The 24,011-nt window shown below is 47.0% G+C and overlaps 1 protein-coding gene across 3 annotated transcripts in view; it reads right to left on the minus strand.

Annotated features, from left to right (window-relative positions):
• Positions 1–24,011, minus strand: part of ADCY2 (adenylate cyclase 2) — a 527,505-nt gene that overhangs the window by 42,296 nt on the left and 461,198 nt on the right. For all 3 annotated transcript variants that reach the window (XM_049860641.1, XM_049860650.1, XM_049860633.1), the window contains 2 exons: positions 9,653–9,737; positions 6,171–6,329 (listed from right to left, as the gene is read on the minus strand). In XM_049860641.1, the coding sequence (XP_049716598.1) occupies positions 6,171–6,329; positions 9,653–9,737 (244 nt within the window). The remainder of the gene's footprint in view (positions 1–6,170; positions 6,330–9,652; positions 9,738–24,011) is intronic.

The following is a 24,011-nucleotide window of genomic DNA, read 5'->3' on the forward strand; positions in this document are numbered from 1 at the left end:
GGGTGACTAGGGGCGGTGTATTCATCTTGTGGTGAAAGCTGGTGCTGAGGTCTGCTCAAGGGCCTCTCGGAGGTGTTCTTGCTGTAACACAACGGTCTCAGAAGTGGGCCTCACAGCACAGAGCGGTTGGCATCTTGTGTGGCCAGGAGCCTCCCGCTGAGCTTGGGTGTCAGTGGGGCCCGAATGTGATCATGGCAGTTACTGCTGGTGGAAAAGCTCAAGGGGGTTCTAAGAAACACACCTGCCCCTTGAAAGAAGAGGAGGAAGAGACACCTGCAAACCTGGGCTCAGACCCAGTGGCGGTCCTATGTCCCTCGCTCTGAGCACAGACTTAGGATCTGTGTTTCAGCAAAACAAAAAGCTTTCTGGAATGCAGTGTCCCTGGATAAATTGTCTGCCCTCCCTTTTTTCTGAGGGAGTGGATTTGCTCCGTGCGTTGACACCATGGGCAGGAGAACAGAAATGCCACTTCAGACTCTGCCTGTTAACGTAGGTCATGGCTCACGTCCCATGCGTTTTTTCCTCAAGAATTGTTCCAGAAAACCATGAAGTGGGGGGAGATTCACAGCACCCCCACCTACCCCTGATTGAGACGATCAACAACTATAAACTACGTCTTGAAGAGAGACGGAGGCTGCTCCCCGGGTCTCCCCCAGAGCCCAGTGCATTGGTTCTGGTCCAGGGAAGCTGCCATTGCTCAGAGCAGGAATTACACAGTGGAGTGGCTCCGGTCCAGGGCCTCACTGTGAGTCAGAAGTGAAGTGTGTGTAATCTGATTTCACAGAGGGAAATAAAAATGAAGCCTGGTCCTATTCCTTTTCTTTCCTTTCCTTTCTTCCTCTTTCCCTCCCTCCCTCCCTCATTTCCTTTTTTGGTTTTCTATTTTTGGCCCAAGTCTGGCTTCCTATGATTATTCCTAAGAGACTCACAGACCAGCAGGACCAGAGTCTCCCTAGACGCATCACAAGGTGCTCATTCGAAATGGATTCGTGTGGCGTGAGCTGCCGTGACATTTACGTTGGGACTGAAAGTATCACTGTCCTTTCCTCATCCACCCCCACTCTAAAATACCAAGTCTCTCCATGCAGAATGAGGTGAGGGTGCTGGGACTATGATGCTGCCCTGAGTCCCTTGGTGAATGTCTCCAATGTCAGATACCGGAGCAATGTAAACACAATGGTTTTTGTTCTCCACTTTATTCAGGTCCTAAACAGGTAGAGAAGGAAGCCATTCCTATGACCCTCATATTTTGCATAAGTTTGCATACTTGCTTGGTTAAAGTGCTGGATGTTTTCTTGAGGGTTGGAGGTTCAAGTCCTCCCAGAGGCACCTCAGAAGAAAGGCCTGGTGATTTAATTCCAAAAAATCAGCCATTAAAAGCCCTGCGGAGCACAGATCTACTCTGACACACGTGGTCGCCACGACTTGGAATTGACTTGATGGCAAGTGGAAAAAAAAAATTCATATGAGGATCATAGTTAACAGAATCTTCCTACATGATTTGATCCTCAGCTGCGGCACATGTGTGGGATCTCTCACTGGACAGAGGGGCCTCCTCTGACTTCAGGGAGCTCTGGAAACCTTTAATTTCTTTCTGGAGCTTTTTTAATTTCCTTGAGGCCTTACTCTGACTATTGAGTAGCCTCCCGATATCGACCCTAACCAGTAAAAATTGGCAGTAAAACATAGAACATTATAGCCAGGGGGAGCTCCATGTTGAGTAGCTGAATAGAACCTGCTGCCCATAGCCGGGCAGAATAGGCTAACCATTTGAAGGTCGTCTCATTAGTCTGAAGTCCCCAATTTAAAACTGAGTGCCTGTCCTTCCATCCTCCTAGTCAGCAGTTTGACAGTGCAAATCCAAAGATGTTGTGAATTGCTGGGCTCGTAGCAACATTCAGAGCCCATTCATACAGTATTGTGGGATGCAGGGCCATTTCTCATAGTGAGAATCTGGAAAGCCCTGGAGGCTGAGCTGCTGCTCATTCTCCTGTGAGCTGTAGGCTGGGCTCATTCAGATTTATATTTAGGGGACCCAGGTTTCCTGAATGCAGGAATGAGCTGTCTCCTTGAGCCACACCTGGGAGCTTGGTGGACAGGTGCTGATTATTTGCAGGGGGATCATTCGAATGCTTGAAGGTGGGTTCCCAGCAGGGTTTTCAACTGGTTCAAACTGGTTCAGTTATGGCCAACACAATGAAATCAGAACAGAACCGAATTTGTAATATGTGGGTATACTGGAATGATAACTGGAAAAGGAAAAATAACAGGTGAAAGCCCTGGAATGGGAGATTCAGAAGAGGTGTAGTGAGCCCTTTCAGGAGCCTCATATGGTTGGCTGCCATCTTTGAACGGGGCACCACTGTTTCTGACTCTGCTGGTCAAAGGATTTGGTTGCTATGCAATGCACGTGCTGCCCTTGTTTTCTAAGAGGAAGATGAAATTTCTAACAGGGCATGGACCGTAATTTTTCCTGTTCCATTTATCGTTCTGGTACATCCACATGTTGCAAATTCTTGTCCGTTCTGGTTTTGCTTTGTTGGCCATGATTGAGCCAGGAAGAACCGGTTTGAAGCTCTAGTTCCCAGTGTGCACAGGATGACACAGGATGACATTCAAATGATCCCCCTTCAAATAATCAGCACCTGTCCACCAAGCTCCCAGGTGTGGCTCAAGAAGACAGCTCATTCAGCTCAGTCCTGCATTCAGGAAACCTGGGTCCCTTAAATACAGGCCCCAAGGGACTCATTCTCCTTCATGTGACACAGAGCTAGTATCCCCTAAAGGTACTGCTCCCACCTTGCCTGTGAGAAGTTTCCAAATGTCCATGCAGCAAGTGGTGAATGATCCAGGGCTCGAACTCACGTCTCTAGTTCAGGGCTCATGAGAGCTAGGCTGGCATTTCCCCATGATGAGGACAACATGGGTGAAGGCACAGGAGACTTGTGTGAGGCAGCTGGGCGTATTTAACAGAAGTAACCAGTACTAGGAGCCATGGAGTTGGCTCCTACTCATGGCAACCCCATGTGTGCCAGAGTAAAATGGTGTCCATGGATTTTCAGTGGCTTATGTTTTGGAAGCAGATCCTTGGCACACCTGGGTGAACTTGAGTCTCCAACATTTCTGGTTAGCAGATGAGCATGCTAACTATTTGTACCACCTAGGGAATCCATACTCCTTTTGTCATTGTTACTATTCGCCGTGGTGGCGACCCCATGTACAACAGAACTGAACGTTGCCTGGTCCTGCGCCACCTTTGTGATCGTTGGTATGTTTGAACCCATTGTTGCAGCCATAGTACTCTTTTCAGCTCACTGCAAAAAGAACTGATCCTCCCCTTCCCCTCTTCCTGCCTGCCCCACTGGGCTCTTCGCAGGTCTTGAACAAGGCGCTCTCCTAGTGCCTGGACAAAAAGAGCTGCTTGGAGCCTGGATGTTCTCTCTGCCCCTCCTCCTCCTTGTCACCCATCTCCCAGTTAGTTTCTAGCACTTTCTTTTCAGGTTCAGAAGTCATCTCCTCACAAAGGCCTTTCTGGACTTCTGTGTGTATGCTCCTAGGGCCCTTTTGGGGAACAAGACCCTGTCCCCTCCCCAAGACTGGGAGTCCTGAGGGCAGGGCCACCTCTGTCCCCTTCAGTCTGCACCCAGGCCCCAGCATCAGTACGGCCACAGGGCAGAGGTCAAACTGTGCACATGCGGAACTTAAACACTGGATGCAAAGTTAGTATGATGTCTAGGCCACGGTGCCCAGTGGTGTGGTCAAACGCTAGTTAGACCCTGTGATGAAGTAGTCACATGTGATGAGGTCGGCTGGCCTAAAGTAAAGCAGATCACCCTCCACAATGTGGGTGGGCCTTATCCAATCAGCTGAAGGACTTAACAGCAAAAGGGGAGTTTTTATGAGAATGTATTCTACGTCCAGACCATAAACAGACATTTCGTCAGAATTCCTCTGTTCTTCATTCTTCCCCTCATCTGACCTAAGGATTTTGGGATGCAAGCCTACAGGAGTCTCCAGCCTGTAGTCTGACCTACGGATTCTGGGCTTGCCAGCCTCCACAATTGTGTGAGCCAATTCCTTGAAGTAAACTTCTGTGAGTGAGTGAGTGAGTGAGTGAGTGCGTGTGTGTGTATACATATATACATATATAATTTTACTGGTTCTGTTTCTCTAGGGGACCGTGACTAAGACAGTTAGACATGCAGATGTAAAGATACTCCTGTATTTCTAATAAAAAACTGATGATTTGGTCAAAGATTCTATAGAAGAACCCTGATCATAAGGGGGAAAAGTGGTACAGAATTTGAATTCTCGTCGAATCCAGACTTTCTGGAGCCACTTAGGCTAGATGAGTCCCTGAAACTATTGCCCTGAGACAATCTTTAAACTTTAAGCCAAAAATATCCCCTCAAGTCTTCTTTATAAAAAAAAAAAGAATAAAAAAAAAAAAATTTTACCTTAATTAGTAAAGAATGTCTACCTTGAGCATCGTGCTCTTTTAAAGAGCTATCTATATGTTTAAATGGACAACCAAACCAAAAAAAAACCAAACCCACTGCCATCGAGTCGATTCCAACTCACAGTGACAGACTGGACAGAATAGAACTGCCCCACAGGGTTTCCAAGGAACACCTGGTGGATTCGAACTGCCTACCTTTTGGTTAGCAGCCATAGCTCTTAACCACTACACCACCAGGGTTTCCAAATTGCTCGAAAGATTAGATACAAAACTTAGCGGGCAATGAATTTATGTTAATGGGGGAGGAACAACTCAGACAAGGCGGGTGAGAATGGTTGCACAACTTGAAGAATGTAATCAGTGTCACTGAATTGTACATGTTGAAATTGTCATCTTAGTATATGTTTTGCTGTGTATATTTAAAAATCTCAAGAGATGAACAGGTGAATAAAGAAACAAACAAGGCAAAGGAACAGAAAAGAGACAGAATGTATTCTGTCACGTGTGCCCTGGGACTGGGGGTCACACACTGTTGCCTCCACGCAGACAAGAATCATCACGTCCAACACTTCACCTCCCGCCTGATGTTTCCCTAAGTCAGCTTCAAATACGCCACGGAATCGCTTTTCAAAGCCTTCTCACGTGAAGTTGCTTTGTACTGTAGTATCAATAGAGTGGAGCTTATCTGTTAACAAGTTTCTTTATCAAGAGGCCCCCTCTGCTTCTTCCCAACTTCCCCCGACTCCCATTTAAAATTTCCTAAACTCAGAGACTGTGTCTTATCCATATCCGAAGTTCTACAGTATGTAGCACAACTTTACATGCAGTAGGTGCTCAACTGTGTGCTTCTTAAGTTGATAAAGTCCCACAGTGGACACATGTGGTTACTCTTCCAAGTCAACAATATTAAACAGATTTCATGACATTTCACTTCATCAGCCAACTCAACATCTAAATGGCACCTTAGTCTTTTCCACTCTAGTTAAATATTCATTTCTTTGAACTTTCCATGAGATTCCCATTTCCATTAGTGGCTCTGATCTGCTCTTGGATGGGTAACTCCCAAGTCCTTTCTATCTCATTTGAAATTCTGAGATCCTAGGGGCTTTCCTGAGTTGCTGGGTGGTACAAACAGTTGACACACTCAACTAGTAACCAAAAGGCACCTCAGAAGAAAGGCCTGGAGATCTACTTCCAAAAGGTCACAGCACAATTCTACTCTGACACACACGGGCTTGCCATGAGTTGGCGTCTACTTCACGGCAACTTGCTTGGTTTTTGTTTGGCAAGGGCTTTCAGGGAAGTCGAGAGCAGGGAAGCGACCGATGTGTGGAATGTGTAGACTTATGGCCTTGTCTCTTGATTTGGGCCTCGCACACCAGGGAGGTGGGAAGTGGCCACTTTGACAGCATGCCTGGGACCACAGCACCTCATACTGTACATTCAGAACCTCCCTCGAGTGAGGAAGAAATCTTAGGTGTGAGGACTTCTTGGACAACCATTTAATAATGAACCAAATGCAGGCTAATCCTTTAGAGATGACTCTAACTCATGGCCCCCAGAGGCTTCCAGAGGCCCTCCTGAGATCTACCGGATGCTGGCCACGCTGGGTGTGTCCCCAAGCCCGGGCATTTGCAGGCCACCGTGTCTCAGTCACTGCGGGGGCCCTGCCACCTGTCCCTGCCACCCCAGCCCCAGCCCCCGACCTGACCTCGTTCTTCAGGCTCCGTGCCAGGAAGTGCTCAGCCACGTGGGCGGGAAGCACGTTCTCCAGCAGCACGCGGTTCAGGTTCTCCATGGTCTCGATCTCCTCCCGCTCTTTTTTGAACTTGTTCTTCCACAGGAAATCTAACCTACAGTAATATTCATTCTGTTACAAGAGGACACAGAGGTAAAGACACAGTAGGCATCTTGTCCTGCCAGAGACGGAGGTTTTAAAGAGAAAAAAAATAAAAAAAGAACCAAACAAAACCAAAAAAGAATCCCAAACAGTATCACCACCCCACCGCTAAACCCCCTGTCCCCCCAAAATGTCTTTCCGTCAGCCTCTCGCAGTGACTGGCAAAAACACAAAGACAGGAAAACAAGTAAAGAACCAGCCTCAGGAATGGAGAAAACAGCTCTATCAGAGGCTTGGAAGTAACGATGGCATGAAAGGTTCCTATGTAGTTACGTTTCTGACAGAAGGCACAGTCACGTATAAATAATGCATGCAGGAAAAATCAGAACTGGGTTGGCAGAGACAGCGCAGGGTTTAACGATTTACACCTTACAACTAGTAGTGTTCGTCTGTGGGGTTCTGCCTTTAATATTTACAAACCAGTTTTCCCTCCACAAGTTTTGTAATTAAATATTCATTTTAAAAACGTGCACTTTTTTTTCATTTGGGACTGCAGAGTCCTGAGAGAATGCCATTAAATTTAGACCAAATCCTTTTTTATATCATTTAATTAAGACAGTGCCTGCTAGTAAAATCAGACTTGTTCATGCTTTATAAGGTATTAAAATTTTTATCTTTTCTAACCAGTTATTATTAACGTGGAAACCCTAGTGGCGCAGTGGTTAAGTGCTACGGCTGCTAACCAAATGGTCAACAGTTCAAATCCACCAGGTGCTCCTTGGAAACTCTATGGGGCAGTTCCACTCTGTCCTATAGGGTTGCTATGATTTGGAATTGACTCGATGGCAGTGGGTTTGGTTTTTGGTTTTTTATTATTAACATTGCAGACATGGAGAGGCCCGCTTTCTGACAAAGGGTCTTTTTGGTCTTGGCATTGTTTTGTGCCTCCTATGACATAAATAAGGAGCCCTGGTGGTGCAATGGTTGAGCATTTGGCTGCTAGCTGAAAGGTTGGTGGTTCAAAGCCATCCAGCGGCTTTGTGGGGAAAGATCTGGCCATCTACTCCCATTAAGATTACAACCTAGCAAAGCCCGTGTTCTAGTCTGTCATACACGGTCGACACGAGTTGGGATCGATTCTACGGCACACGGTTACAACATGACATAAATAATGTAATGATATATCCCTGAGTGGCTCTCCCCAGGGCCTAACACAGAGGGTTCTTCTCAGCACAGATAATGACTTAAAACAAATGCAGCAGAGGTGAGTTAAAAAAAGGTTTTTGTTTTGCTGGTTTGATGAACTCAATCAATGACAGTGCAAAAAACACACACCCACACACAAGCAGACTCTCACCCACAAATGGGAATTTAAAAAAGATCCACGTTTTGAGATCTGAAAGAACAATGATCAATTATCAATTTATACATGAGACACTCAAAATATATTCCTCTTCCCCTGGTGTGGCATTTATTTCTACCTCATGTAGCCAGATATTTTCAAAAGACTGCAAAACAGAAATTTTAAAAGTTTGCTTATACTGAAAGTTTTACATGAGCGCAAACTTTTTCACACTCTGTCCTAACAGGAATGGTGCTATGCAGTCACTAGACAAGGCCTCTAACGTGGAAAATACCCATTCCCAACGAGGTGATTCTGGATCACAGTGACCCTTTGGGACAAGTAGAACTGCCCCATAGGGTTTCCAAGGAGTGGCTGGTGGATTCGAACTGCTGATGTTTTGGTCAGCACAGCTCTCACCACTGTACCACCAGGGCTCCATTGATGATCTCAGTGGCTGAGGAAGGGAGGACCCAGCTCAAGCGGAGGTTCCTGAAGGTATGGTGAGGAGGGGATCTGAGCGTGGACTTGAGCAGGTGCCACTGCAGAACAACGCAGTCCCTGCAGGGAACGAGTAATGTGCGGCCCACTGAAGGATAGCTGTGTGGGATCCTGAGCCAACTGTCTGGGGGGTCTTCTGCAAGGAAGTCCCTTATTTCACATCAAATGAGAGGTGTTCCTCAGTGGAACACCGCTCTTTCCTATGAGTGGGAGCAGAAAGCTCACCAGTAGTGGAGAGAAAGGCAGGTATCAGGAGGAAACAATGGACACCAGAGATGCAGCACTATGGTGCTGTGGGGTCAAGGAAACCTGCAGGTGGTCAAGGCTGCAAGCTGAAAGACCCAGAACTGAGAAAATTCCAGAGATGGAGGCAGGGAGGCTGGGGAGGGAAGAGACTGGGAACAGCAGGGCTGCACAGCACAGCCCAGGAGAGACTTGGAAAGACAGTGAGGACAGAGCTGGACAGACAGCCTGGATGAAGACTGCACTGACTGTGTGAATATTAACAGCTCTCTAGTGGGGTGAGGCTGGAAGCCACAACTCAACTCAGGAGTCCATAGTTTGCCCCTCAGATATATATGCTGTTGTTGTGTGCTGTCAAATCGATCCCGACTCATAGCAACCCTATAGGACAGAGTAGAATGGCTCCATAGGGTTTCCTAGGCTGAAATCTTTACAGAAGCAGATTGCCAGGTCTTTTCTCCTGCAGAATCGCTGGGTGGGTTTGAACCGCTGACCTTTTAGTTAGCAGCTGAGTGCATAACCATTGTGCCTGCCACATAGTTAATGCACCTGTTTAGTAGTGTGTGTATAATTCACTCCGTATCATCTCTTAATTTATTGTTTCCAAATACATCTCTCTTTTGTTCGTGTTACAACACTCATTAAAGAACTTAAAGCAGGCTTTGTTGAGGCCGAGCTGCCTGGCCAGGGCGAGTCTCGTCTGCCTGTGGGGGCAGAGGGAGAGTAAGTGCCCTGGGCAGTCCTGCCTCCCGAGTCCATGGGGCAGCCAGCTGGGGGAGCACCCGAGGAAGGCTGCTATGTCCTCAGCACAAAATCACATTTCAGAACAGAGGGCCATCCTTCTCAGAGGGACTGAAAACAACAGCAGAGGTATTGGTACACACTTCAAAGGGAGACAAGTGAGCGAAGCATCTGAAATGCAGGCAGAAACCCACCTGTCGAGGGAAGATTTTCCCAAATAGTGCCAGCTACTGGGGAACACCTGTCGGCTCACAATACCGACAGCATTTATTTTCAGATTTAACAGGAAATGAATGGATTCACATCTCTGACATTCACAAAGTTTGCCTTGTGGGGAGAAAAGCAGTGACTTTTTCCTTTTGTCTATTTCTAAGCACCCATAGCTCGTGATGCTTTATGCAATATAGGCTACCTGCTTTTATCCTAAGGGACGAGATCATTCTTCAACATCGGTTTGCACTGAAGTAACTACAACGCACATCAACAAAGCACTCAGAGGAGGTATAAAAAGTAACAGACTTCTTACCTGCCGACCCAGGACAAGCAGTGTGATGAAGAATATAAAGAGAGACACGGAGCCCATGGTCTTTAAGTCTTTCCAAATGCCTGGTCTATTAAAAGAACAAACAAAAACACGACAAAACAAAAAGCACACAGAACTTAGAATTCGTGTATCAGCAAACCAGAATCTCTAAGGCATCTCTACCCCTACACCAGCCAAACACATACACGGGAATTTCAATTTTATCTTCAAACCCTGATTGCATTGAAACCAAACCAAACAATCCCTATTTCAAGAGAACAGTAATAGAAAACATTTTTCCAAATTAATATAAGCATCTCACTTCACACCAAACTCTAACAAATGTAAAAGGAAGGCGTAGCAGGATGTTAGTGACATTTTCTTTATACCTCTGGGATCTATATGGATAATTTGATATGTGACTTCCTAATATTTTTAGTTACTGCTCTAAGAAAGAGACGGTAGGCCTGAAATTCATACTCACATGAGCTATGGGCATGAAGTAGGGAAGTTAATTTCCATTAGCTATAAGCTCTCACCCATGAATTATACAGTTCCATATGACTTTTCAGCAGGCACCCATTATTTCACATCACAAGGCACAAGGGAGATGGAAACCCCTTGTCCATCTGCCGTCCTGGCATCCCATCTGCTAATTTACCCCCGCCCAGGTCCCTGCTGCTCTGGGGTGGGCTCTTCCATCATTCCTGCAACACCCCATACAGATATTCCGAACCCCTGAGTTGGCGTGCAAGGAGAAATCTCTCTCCCAGGAGACTCCTACATGAGCTAAGAAGTGACAATTTCCCACTGAAGACCCGAAAAATAAAAGCCTATTATATATGGACACCATATAACATAAGCAGCATGCTGTTGTTAGTTGCTGTCGAGTTGGCTCCGAGTCATGGCAACCTTATATAAAACAGAATGAAACGTTGCCTAGTCCTGCTCCGTCTTCATGATCATTGGTATGTTAGAGTCCACTGTTGAGGCCACTGTGTGCACCTATCTCATGGAGGGTTTCTCTCACCTTCTTTGGCCCTAAAATACTTCACCAGACATGATGCCCTTCTCCAGCAATCAGTCCCTCCTGATGACATGTCCAAAGCAAGCAAGTAGAAGCCTTGGACAATATTCAGTGATCCACAGGGTTTTCACTGGCTGATTTTTGGAAGGAGACCACCAGGTCCTTCTTCCCAGTCTGTCTTAGTCTGGAAGCTCTGCTGAAACCTCTCCACCATGGGTGGCCCTGCTGGTGGCACTGCTTCCAGCATCACAGTGACATACAAGCCACCACAGTACCACACACTGACAGGTGGTGGTGTAAGCAGCACACGGCATATGTAACCAGGTGCAAATACCAGGTAGTCACTCCGTTTGTGAGCTGCCTTGCTCTGCCATTTCCTGGTTTCTCCACAAAGGGGTCCACAGAGGATTCCATGCATCAGTGTGTCGTTCACAGGGGCTTAGAAGTAAGGTCCCCTGGAGGGAGCCATGGCTCTACCGGCTCTGATAAGCTGTGGGACCTTGGGTAAACACCAGCAGGGAAGTGGGGTACCCTGCCTGTCTCAACACATCAAATACAAAGTGCCTGGCATGGCCCTGACACACAGGTAGCACCCCATAAGCAGCCATAGTCTTTATTATTGAAGGCAGAGCGATAAAGGAGGGGTGGGCTTAGAGAACTGGACACGGAGATGCTGACTGGTGACGGTCACTGACACCAGGAAAGCTGCAAGTGCCAAGGAAGTGCGGTTTCCCTCAGAAACCTTCAGAAACGAGGAGACAGAACCGTCAGAACCAGTGTCTTGAGGACCAGGGGCCACAGCAGATGCTCCAGCAAGACTCTGTTTGCATATGGGGTTCACTCCTCCCTACCCACCCAACGTGGTAGGGAGAGCCCCCAGTCATCATCACAGAGGGTACCATTTTCTCTCTGAGAACGAAACGATGCATGCTGAGAAGTCCTGCTCTCCTGGTTCACAAAAACACAAAACCAAACCTGTTGCCACGGAGTCGATTGTGACTCATACTGACCCTATAGGACAGAGCAGAACTGCCTCATAGAGCTTCCAAGGCTATAATCTCTAAGAAGTAGACTGCCACATCTTTCTCCTGAGGAATGGCTGGTGGATTCGAACCACCAACCTTTTGGTTGGCAGCTGAGCGCTTTAACCACTGCACCACAGGGCTCCTTCCCTGTGCCACAAGTACTGACTTTAAGAATGAAGTTGCATCTTTTAGCCCAATGCAGCTGAGTTCAGCACATGGATGAAGTGTGTGTGTGTATGTGTGTGTGTGTGTGTGGCGGGGGGATGTTTAAAAACAACGCTAGCTTCCATGAATTTTAGCCTCATTTCCCCCAGGCTGGCTAATCAGCAAAAGTGGTACAACACTGCCAATGTCTCATGAAGCCGGTGCAGGCTGGGTTTTTAACTTCCAAGTCACTTCATGAACATCTAACAGCTTTACGATTCCAAGGGCGAGAGAAACAGCTATGAGGCCCACGCCCCCCACCCCTGTATGCCCCCAACCAAAAACAACGTGCAAACTCTCAGTCAGGATTTTCCTGTAGCTTTATCAGTGCAACAAATCAGAATCCAGGTCCTGCCTGCATTCTGGGGCAAGGGATTGAGGCCACCAAGGCCTAGAGCTGGCTCAGAGCCTCTCACTACAGGACATGGAGTGAGAAGCAGGAGCCTCTCAAATAATTCAGGGCCTGGCTAGGCTCCCAGCCGGTCACACAGAGAATGCATGCAAACAGCCTGGTGGTAAAAATCCTTTTTGGAAATCTCCTTAAATTAACAGTGACAACAATAAAACAAACAAACAAACAAAATAAACGGTTGCCATTGAGTCAACCGCAACTCACAGTGACCCCACGTGTGTCTGACTACAATTGTGTTCCACAGGGTTTTCAATGGCTGAGTTTTTGGAAGTAGATCGCCAGGGCCTTTCTTCTGGGTTGACGTGAACCTTCAACCTTTTGTTTGTCAGCCGAGTGCTTTAACTTCTGTACCACCAAGACATTAATGCACTCGGACTCCACTCCTGAGCTGTGGACCGCCCTGCTCTGCCTGTCACCCAGGTCTTGCTTCTCACTGAGAGACAGTGATGGGTGGAGTTGGAGATCTGGAGAAGGGAACAGGAGGGAAGGCTCTAGTTGTGGGCTAGAGAGTGGGTTTGAAAGTACAGGCAGAATGGGCCCTCCCAGCCTGCAGGAGAACTTGGACATCAATACAAGGATGCCGTTGTTTCTTCTGAAATTCTCTGTCTACTAGTAAGGGCTCTGTCTTATTTTCCTAGTGAGACAGATAGGGATAACTGGGCTGGCAGAACAAAAGAGCTGTTAAAAGATTGCCATCTAGAAGTTCGGTAAATAGGAACCACGCTCTGTCAACACGAGATAAGGTTAAAACAACCCATGCGTTACTATCTCCTTCTTAGTGTTTTTCTAGTCCCTTCCCCCTTTACAGGCTCCCACAGGTGCAGAAGAACAAAGTGTGACCACAGTTTAACCTTTCTTAGCCCTCCAAAGGTGGTGATGTAGCGCCAAAGATCAGTGCGCTTACACTATATCCCATAATAAGTGATGCCAAGGGCTGTTGAGAGGACTCAGTCTTGAATATCAGTGGGTTCCATCTTGGATTACAGATGTGTGCACAACCTGATTAGTGTGCATAGCCATTCTGAGAAGTACCCACCCCTTGAGCAGCTTTAAATAACAGACATGTATTCTCTCACAGTTCTGGAGGCTAAAAGTCCAAATCGGGGTCTCACCATATCTATTTTTTCTGTCTGACTCTCTCCCAGTTTCTGGTGTCTGCTGGTAATCCTTGGCGTTCCTTTGCTTGTAGGTGATCCTCACATGGTGTCTGTCTTCCCCCTGTGTGTGTCTCTGTGTCTAGTCCACTCTTCTTACAACTCAGAAGGAATTAGGTTTAGGACTTACCCTACTCTGGTATGACCACATTAACATGACAAAAACCGATCCCTTGTGTGTCAGAGTAGAACTGGTTTTTCAGAAGTAGGTCGTCAGGCCTTTCTTTTGAGGATCCTCTGGGTGGACTCAAACCTCCAATCTTTCTGTTAGCACCTGAGTGCTTAAGAAAACCCTTATTTCCAACCGAAGACATATTCACAGGCTCCGGGACAAGGCTTCGACATGACTTTTTGGGAGACAAAATTCAATTGATAACAGACTCCATCTTGCTGTCTTGGATTTCACTTAGACTCCTCAAAAATGTCTTTTATTCATTTAGCAAAGAACTGCCAGCCCCCACCGGAGCCCTTCTCCCGACCTAGAATGCCCACGGACACGAGCAGTTGGGGCTCCTGTGGTCTGAACGGTTCATTTCTCCATTCACAGATCCACTCCTGGCCTCTCTGTTCTTCGTGTGCACACGGGAGGGATGGGAGGAGGGGGAGTGGGTAGTGTGGAGACAGTACTCAGAATAGATGGAATAAAGTCTCAGGACATTTTCTGGGCAGATTCTGGCCAATTTTGTGAATGTGCTGGCAATTTATATGAAAATGACAGCTAGCTGGGAATGAGGCCCTCTCTCCCCTTTCAGCTTTCAGAATGGATTCCACTTTGGATGCCCACGTGTTGGGGTCTGTGCATCACTGTGGTGTGAGAAAACACAGCTAAGTGTACAGAAAAAGTGAGAGTGTTTCCAACTCTACCACAGCGGTTACCAAATATGACCAGCGATGCTTCCTCTTATGTCTAAAAATTAGGCTCAGGGGGACTGAGTCATTCAGCTGTGCCTGTGGCCATATACTAATTTACCGCAGCTTCTCCTGCCCCAGGCTGCTAACGTAACAACATTCTGGCCCTCAAGTTTCAAGATCCGAGAAGAACAAAATCACTAAACAAACTGGGTGAGAATCATGGAGGGATTCCTTGGTGAACTCGTCTCTAACCCGAAGGCAAGCAGTTCAGGTGAGGCAAAGACGACATTCTCATTACTCTCAGGAGTGATGCCCAGGTGTGTGGACTCGAACATGGTCCTACTTTTAAAAACTTTATTTTTTTTTTTTAATAGATGAAATGAGCATCTATGTTTTAGGGAGAAAAGTACCAAAAGAGCTGTAGTTTCTGTTGTGTTGGTAACAGTAAGCTTGTTGTTGTTGTTAGCTGCCGTTGAGTTGGCCCCCACTTGTGGCGATCCATGCACAATGGAAAGAAATGCTGCCAAGTCCTTCGCTCTTCTCTTGATCGGTTGTGGATTGGATCATGGTGATCCACAGGGTTTTCACTGGCTGATTTTTGGAAGTAGATTGCCAGGCCTCTATTCCAAATCCATCTTAGTCTGCAGGCTCCAGTGAAACCTGTTCAGCATCAGAGCAGCACACAGGCCTCCAGTGACAGCAAGCAGTGGCTGTGCATGAGGTGCCTTGGCTGGGAATCAAACCTGGGTCTCCCGCATGCAAGGTGGGAAGTCTACCAGTGAACCACCTAACTGAGGTAAAATCAGACCTTCTGGGGTCACTGACTGGGGTAGAAATGAGTCTGTCTCCTGGGACCCTGATTCCCTGAAGGGCCTGTAAGGCACCAAGAAGACACCAACGAAGCAATGGTCACTGTGGCCCACCTTCGTCAGCCCTCCCACACGACACCCTCATGCTCTGCAGCTCACATGTCCTGTATCTCTCCTGGCTACTTCTCTGTTGGACCAGGAAGTTGGGAAATGCCTGGTTTTGCCAACAAGAGATCCCTCAATTCTCAGGAATCTTCAGTGTCAAGCGATGCAAACACTAATCAGATAAAGTTGTGGTCAACTTGGTGATGCCATGAGGATTCATCTGCTCGCTGAACCTTGCCAACCGCAGGTGGACTCCCCAGTCACACTGTCAGAAACAGCAATGCCCAGAGTATAACACAACAAATCAAGACACTCCCCCAAAGAACTGGACGATGGGGCTGGAATGAGTAAGGCAAAATAAGGACAGCAGCGCGCCTTGTCAGTAAACCTTCATCTTAGTCAGCTTGAGAAGGAGCAAGGGGCTGCTGAGATGCACACGTACTTCAGGATGTGATGCTCGCTCCTGCTGTGTTACCGAAGTGGCATGCAGGTACGCAGGGACTCTGCAGGTCTCCTCTTCAGGCCTCTCCTCTCCTGTCCCGAGCCTAAGCCTTCACCCTGGCTCTGTTCTTGCTGGTAAGGAAGCGTGAGGAGGACAGCTCAGCCAGGGATCAGTCAAGAGTCAGCGCCCCAAAAGCAACCCTGCTTCCTGATGGACAATCCAGGCATTTCCACTGCCTCAGGGCTCTCAGCATGCGGAAAGCTCTAACAGGATCTCACAGTCATTCTGGAAGCACCACCCTTCTAGCCTCTGTTAGTGTTGCACCATGGTATGATTCCTCCACCAAGACTGAGTCACCCTCACGTGAGTGTGAGTGCCCTGTGTAGAGCCCTGTGTGTACTCTGACCTATTCCACTGTCTCTCGGGGTCTTTCCGGTGTCACAGTCAATGCCAGGCCTCCCGCTGTGGTCTCTGGCCAACATGCTCACTTACTTCCCAGATTCACTGCAGGAACTGAGCCAAGCTCCCCTGACAGTTCTCCCTCCACCCTTCTGGGAGAACACAATCTTCGTATGAAGTGTTTTTCTCCTCTTCTTGAGGACAGAGGCTTTATTTTATGCACCTCTGAGAGTCCAGACCCCAGCAATCAGGCCTGGCATATAAACGCTCTTCAACACAAGCATGTTGAATGAAAAGCAAATCAATGCCTGGCCGTGTCACCGTGGTTGCTTGGGAATGGCTCCTCTCCTCATTGCTCCCTCACTGGACACAGATTCACTGGAACTCTGCAGTTAAACATGAAATCCACCACCCGGCTGTCAGTTGTACTGGGGTGGCGTGCATGTTGCTGTGGATGCTGGAGACTACGCCACCAGTATTTCAAATACTAGCAGGGCCACCAAGGTGGACAGGTGTCAGCAGAGCTTCCAGACTAAGGCAAACCGGAAAAAAGGCCTGGTAATCTACTTCCGAAAATCAGCCAATGAAAACCCTATGGATCACAACAGAACATTGTCTGATACGGTGCTGGAAGACGAGCCCTCTAGATTGGAAGGCTCTCAAAACACACAGTGATCTCAACAACAGACTCAAGCATGCAAACAATCAGGAAGATGGTGCTGGATTGGTCAGTGTTTTGTTCTGTTGTACATCAGGTCGCCATGAGTCAGAGTCAACTTGACAACAACCAACACGATGTGAAATGAGATCAGCCTAGAGACAACATGGGTTTCCAGACACAAAAACTTCAAGCGAGGTGACCCAGTGCCATCCAGGGACAGACAGCTCACGGTCTCATGCTTTTCCGAGCCGTATTCATAAACGCCCAGCAAGATATTCCTGCACTGTACACAGGCAGACACCACTGAGGGAGAGAGGCTCAAGCTTAGACTAGAGCCCTGCAGCAGCTGAAGGTCAGGAGGGATGCCGCCTTTGTTGTGGAGACTGTAGGGTGGTCTATTAATGCAGCCCAGGTTTCACTCCCTGGAAAATAGGGCTTTTCAATGGAACTGGTACTTCAGTGAGTATGATATTCTGGGCTTTGTATGGCCTCACCATCCAAGGTGGAAGAGATAATGGTAAGACGTACATATTCTTTCTATTCTGTGGGCACAAACTGCATTAAGTCTACTCCCACTCCCCTCTCCCCAGTTTTAAAGATGAAACAAAACAAAAAAAGCCTAGAAACCCAGGATCTTCCTGCGGTTGAGCCCAAACCACAGAGCATTTTCTTTTTTAAGTTGGATAATGAGGTAGACAAAGTCTCATCTACTTCATTATTAGACTTAAAGAAAGAAGACTTTGTCTCACATACCTTGGACATGTTATCAGGAGGGATCAGTCCCTAAAGAAGGACGTCATGCTTGGTAAAGTAGAGGGTCAGCAAAATAGAGGAAGACCCTCAATGGGATGGATTGACACAGTGGCTGCAACAATGCGCTCGAGCATAACTACAAGTATGAGGATGGTGCAGGACCTGGCAGTGTTTCTTTCTGTTGTACATAGGGTAGCTATAAGTTGGAGCCAACCTGAAGGCACCTAACAACAGTGAAGTAGACTGCTAATAGTTGCTTTTTGTACAAGAAAGCTTGGTAGAACTTGAGTACCCCCAGAAAGACTCACTCTATTGTCTCGGTTAGGGTCACGTACCCCATGCTCCCAGCTGGCTCAGGGGTGCTGGGACGTAAGACGAGCCACAGAGAAACGTGTTGTATTCTGTGCTTTCCGAAAGATGGCATGAGGCATGGAACATAGGTGGGGATGGAAGCCGAGATTTGAAAACTTGCAAGTAATTTTTAATCATTTTGTCATTTACTTGGATATACTAGAATATAAATTTGGAATGCTTTGTTATTTGAGAGAGGAAGCTTTAAAGAAATTTCAGTGCTTTGGAATATCCACAGACCTCCCCAGAGGTAGATGGCTATGCCCCCCGTTTTCTCCTGGGTGTGATCATTTCTGCGTGTACGTCCCCCTCAAGGCTTTGGGCTAGGTCATTGTGATGGTTAAGGTTGTGTGTCAACTTGGCTGGGCCATGATTCTCAGTGGTTTGGCAGCTATGATGTAGTTTGGCAGTCATATGATGTTGTGATCACTTCCCTGTTGAGATTTGATATAATGTGATCACCCTCATGATGGGATCTGCTGTGAGTAGCCAATCAGTTGAAAGGGAGTTTCCTTGGTATGTGGACTACATTGAATATAAGTGGACATTCTGGTAAGGCTTGTGGCTTTTGCTTGTTCTGTATCCCGCAACTGGCTCATGTTTGTCTGACCCCCAGTTCCTGGGACTTGAGCTAGTGGCTTAGCCGCCATCTTGACTGCTGATCTTGGGATCTGTCGATCTTTACAACCTGTGAGCAAAAGCCCTGCTCTCTGACCTGCTGATCTTGGGTTCAGCAGCCCCTGTGGCTATGTGAATCAGGAGAAGCCTCTATCCCAACACGGGAATTGCTAAAATATGTCATAACATCTAGGATTCTAGCAATTGGGATTCCTATGAGACACAGGAAAAACATGGAAAGCAGAAACTTTCCACGTTGATGGAGCTTCCTGCAGAATGTCTTTCAGTGAGTAACGCTAGTTTGCACACCTCCACTGCCCCTTGATGAGGAACTGCTGTTAAGCTGGGAAGTGTCTTAGTGTCTGAGGGCAGCCACAATCAAAGACACAAAGATGGTGGCTTTAAAGAACAGAAATTCATTCTCTCACGGTTCTGGAGGCTAGGAGTCTGAATTCAGGGTGTCAGCAGGCCATGCTCTCACTGTCGGCTCCAGGAGAAGATCCTTCCTTAAGTCTTCCAACCTCTGGTAGCCCCAGGCATCACTTGGTGCTCCTTCAGATTTAGATGCATCTTCACGTGGTATAGGAGCCCTGGTGGCACAGTGGTTAAGCACTCAGCTGCTAACCAAAAGGTCGGTGGTTCAAAACCACCAGCCACTCCATGGAAGAAAGATGTGGCAGTCTGCTTCTGTAAAGATTTACAGCCTTAGAACGGGGAGTTCTACTCTGTCCTATACAGTTCTTATGAGTTGGACTCAACTTGAGGGCAGTGCGTTTTCACATGGTACCTTCCTGTTGGGTGTCTCTGCCCTGTTCCCCACTCTTATAACACACCACTCAGAAGGGATGGGTATCCACCTGACTCTGATATGACCTTGTTAACTGATAATGACCTTGAGCCTCCGTTGACACTGGGCACTGGATAGGACCGCTGTTGATGATCCTTGTTTATATGCTGCCCACAAATTGTTCATCTTATTAGGTGTGGCCTCCAAAACAGCTGGTTGGTTAGTCCACCTGGCTCCCTGCTAGCTTCCCTGCCCATCCCATGCAGAATTAAAGGCACTTTTCTAGTCTTTCATTGAATTAACATAATGGCAGAGTTCCCATGATGACAACACCAACCCCTTGAGACTTTCCAGCTCCACAAGAAAAAAAACCTCAGGAAAAATTAGACAACACCTTGCAGACTCTGTAGCAAGCCTTTGCCACGGGAAGACACAGTGTCTTTGAGAAGATACCATTTCACGAAACAGCTTCTGGCAATATCAACTGTCATCAACATCACTGTCACCCCAATGAGGACTTGGTGTCGTCAGCTACTTTGGCTCAGGGCTTTGGGAGAGCATGTTACGGTTAGGAGCTGGAACAGTTATCGACTGATTCTGCAAAACATCTTGTACTCAGAGACGATTTGGAGGACTGTTGAAATGCCTAGGAACTAGGAAACATCTTCTTGTGGATCTTCTAAACCCCGGAAAGTTCTGGGTTCCATTCATCTGGAGGTGGCTGCTCAGAATTCCACAACAGCAAGTGATGCTGAGCCCTGGGATGCTGCCGCCTCCTGTCTAATGGGTTTTAATGGCACATCCATCCCTAGGCAGCCTTTTTGTTTCCCCAAAACAACCTGCTTCCCACTTCCTGAATCTGTAAGTATATCCTTGATGTGATTTTCTAAATTATTCATGGACCTGAAGTAGTGCACACATATCCTGTTTTTCTGCTAAAAATGCCCTGTTGGCTTCTATCATCTTGATTTATCCATTTTAAATGCCACACTTAAAGCATGTTCAGAAAGGGCCCTGCCCGAGGGGTAATTGTGAACTCACATTCTCAGCCACAAAGTGTCCAAATGGTGTGTGCAGAAGGTGGCCCTTCGCTGCCTCATAAACAGAGATGCTCTCACCAACCTTTTTTTCTTCTTTTTATTGTGGTCTATATGTACATATAACTATTGATAAACTCCTGTCAAGTTGATTCTGCCTCATAGCTACCCCATGTGACAGAGTAGAACTGCCCCATAGGGTTTCCTAGGTTCTAATCTGTATGGGAGCAGATTGCCAGGTCTTTCTCCTGCAGAGCCCTTGGATGGGTTCTAACCTCCAACCTTTTGGTTAGCAGCTGAGCGCTTAACTGTTTGTGCCACCAGGGCACGCTCTCTCTTTCTATTCCTCATTCTCTCTATATATTTTGTTGTATGTGTGTTGACACCTTTGAATTATGGTGTTGGCGATGAATACTGAATATACCATGGACTGCTAGAAGAACGAACAAATCTGTTTTGGAAGACATACAGCCAGAATGTCCCTTAGAAGCGAGGATGGTGAGACTTCTGCTCACATACTTTGGACATATTATCAGGAGGGATCAGTCTCTTGAGAAGGACATCACGCTTGGTAAAGTAGAGGGTTAGTGAAAAAGAGGAAGACCCTCAACAAGATGGATTGACACAGTGGCAGCAACAATGGGCTAAAACATAGCAATGACTGTGAGGATGGCGCAGGACTGGGCAGTGTTTCATTCTGTTGTGCATATGGTCGCTATGAGTTGGAACTGACTTGATGGCACCTAACAACAACAAATATATATGTACACACACACACACACAATAAAATATTTGCCTTCTCTCTGGCCTGATTGAGGACAACCAGTGCTGAAGTGCTCAGCCTCTAGCCCACAGGAGCAGAGCTGGCTGGCGGCAGAGGCCACCTTGACTTCTTCCAGGATGGGGGACGGGGCAGAGGGCTGCTCACTCCTTGGCATACCTTGGTGAGTGCTGGAGCTCCAAGTAGGTGCACTGGGGTGAGGGGTCAGGCCAGATGCTGCAGGGCAGCACCAAGGACACTGACCAGGTACAGCCCAGCACAGGCGCCAGGATGGGAAACCACGAGTGAGCAAGGCCATGGATATGACAACCAGGAATCAGAAAATGGACGGACCACCAAGTAACTTCAGATAGAGGTGAGCTCACTCAGAAATGCGTGCTGCTTAGGCACCCTGTGAACCGGTTCACTCCATGCAGGGCTCCTCTGTGCTGGGCATTAGCGAGGGTCGCTCTCAAGCCACTGGCAGGTTTTTTGTTTTAAAGATCTGACTTTCGTATCTGAAAGAGTTGCCTCACCATCAGTACAACAGGGAAAGTGTGAGCAAACCTTTATTCATAGTTTGCTAGGGGAAATCTACCTCTTTGGCTCTTGAATCTCAGAAAGGAAAAAGAAAACATTGACATTGATCAGTTTTTCCTGAAATATGGCTTGATATCCTACAGGCACCGAGACGGGAGAAATCACGACGTCATTTTAAACTCCTGGGGCAATGCCAACTGTTAACTCGCTCGGCTACTAACCAAAACGTTGGATGTTTGAGTTCACCTTAGAGGCACCTCGGAAATCAGGCCTGGTGATCTACTTAAAATTTAGCCGTTGAAAACTTTATGGAGCACAGCTCTACTCTGACATGTGTTGGAGTCGACTTGATGGCAACTACTCTTTTTTCTTTTTTATTGTGGTCAAAATACACATAACAAAACATATGCCATCTCAACAATTTCTTCATGTACAACTCAGTGTCATCCATCCCATTCTTCAACTTGTGCAACCATTTTCGATATCCTTTCTGGAGTGTTCCACCAACTGGCTACTCTCAAGGGTCTCTCAACTGGGTTGGCTTTAAACTGAATTGGAGAAAATGTGAATTTGGAAGTATCATCTTCGTCAGAAGTGCTCCTCCTTCCTCAGGTCTCTGAGTGCCTCTGGGAGTGTGGTGCCCGCTCATGGAGGGAATGTGCCAGAAGTCCCAAACCACAAGACCAAGAGGAGGAACCAGGAATCAGGCTCACCCCCTGAGAGGACCCTGGTTACTGGTGGATGTAAAGGCAAGTAAGGTTATTATAAAGCTCATAAGGTTACTCCAGAGATCAACCCAAGAGAGCAAGCCCAAAAGTACTGTGAATAAAACAAAAAGTGTCTTAGAAGTAAAATGTTCTTTTCTTCAAGTTGATTAACTACTTGACTGCTGCTGGGATTCTTACCAGAGATTGTATCTCTTAATGTGCCCCATTCTACTCCCCAGAAGTAAGTGTCCTCCCATCAAAAACTTCCTAATCTAATTCCTTCTTATGAATGTGTTAGTGTGTGCAACATATTCAAGAGCTTTAAAGCTAATACAGGGAAATGTACTACCGTCGCTGGCTGCGCGTAAAAGGCAGGGCGGCTATGTCAATTTAGGGATGCCACGAGGCTCTTTTCATAAAGCAGAGAAATGCTACAGTATGTCTGGTTGGCTGTTTTGGGAATTACTGGAGACTTAACTTTCGACTTCGTTGTCATCTTGGATAAGAAATCATCAAATTTCCTTTATACGATTATCCATGTTTGCCACTCCACGAGCCTCAGCTTGATTACAGATTACTAGGGTTCCAGGGTGTGGAGGACGAGGCAAATTAAATCAGATGGTGAGGATGTGCTGCGGTGATGCTTCTAAAACGTGTCCTTTCAGAAGCACAAACCAGTTGCTGCCAAGTCGGCTTTGACTCACGGTGACTCCATGTGTGTCAGAGTAGAACTCTTCTCTGTGGGGTTTTAGTGGGTGATTTTTAGGAAATAGATTTGTAGACCTTTCTTCTGAAGAGTTACTGGGTGGACATGAATCCCCAACATTTTGGTGAGCAGCCAACTACATTAACCTGGGTTTGCACCACCCAGGGACTCCACCAAACATCCAGTAGTAGTACAATGACGCTAGGTAACAACCATGGCCTCCTGGTGGCACACAGCAGGTGGCTGTGGGCTGGCTGGGTGGTTCTGTTCCTCGTGCCTCTCATCTTCCCGGGACCAGTAAGCTAGCGGTAGCGTGTTCTTTTCCTCTGGGTGGATGTGAACTTCCAACCTGTAGGTTAGCAACTGGGTGGGTAGTGTTCAACACCTAGGTATTGAGAACATTGCCGTTATGGACACTGGGCACCACTGGGGGAGTGAGTGGCCACATGCCCTCAACACAAGCCCCCTTTCTGGAGGGACAAATTTAAGCAAATCTTTGGGACACTTATTTTAAGTGAAAAGCAACACGGAAATATGATGAAGGAGATTGTAAAGCACGCACAGAAAATAACTTGAAGCCAACGGGTCTAGACATAACCCGAATACTTGGTGTAGAATGGGGTTTTGCTACTGAGACGTGAGTTGGAGAATGCCAGAGTGATTAAAATAAATTCTTTTTTCAAGCTGGGAATAAAATATTCATGATAAGCTTCTGGGAATAATTAGATAACATGAAACCTTCCCAAACCCCAGTGAGTGAATGTGACAAGACCATTCTTACAGCACCCAGCCCTCATGGCAGGGGGTCAACACAATCAGGCCCTCCTTGGACATCAATTTCTCCATAGAACAAGGAATGACCAGGACTGACTCTCACCCCTCTCCCCAGAAGCATTTTAGGAAATCTATAATTAGAAATTCAGCACTACAACTTGTCAATATAACCACATCTTTTTCCAGTATTTTTGTGCATATTTGATTCAGTAGTTCTTCAACCCAATTAGGTAATGTCT

The sequence above is a fragment of the Elephas maximus genome, chromosome 2 (assembly GCF_024166365.1).
Source record: "Elephas maximus indicus isolate mEleMax1 chromosome 2, mEleMax1 primary haplotype, whole genome shotgun sequence".
NCBI lineage: Eukaryota > Metazoa > Chordata > Mammalia > Proboscidea > Elephantidae > Elephas > Elephas maximus.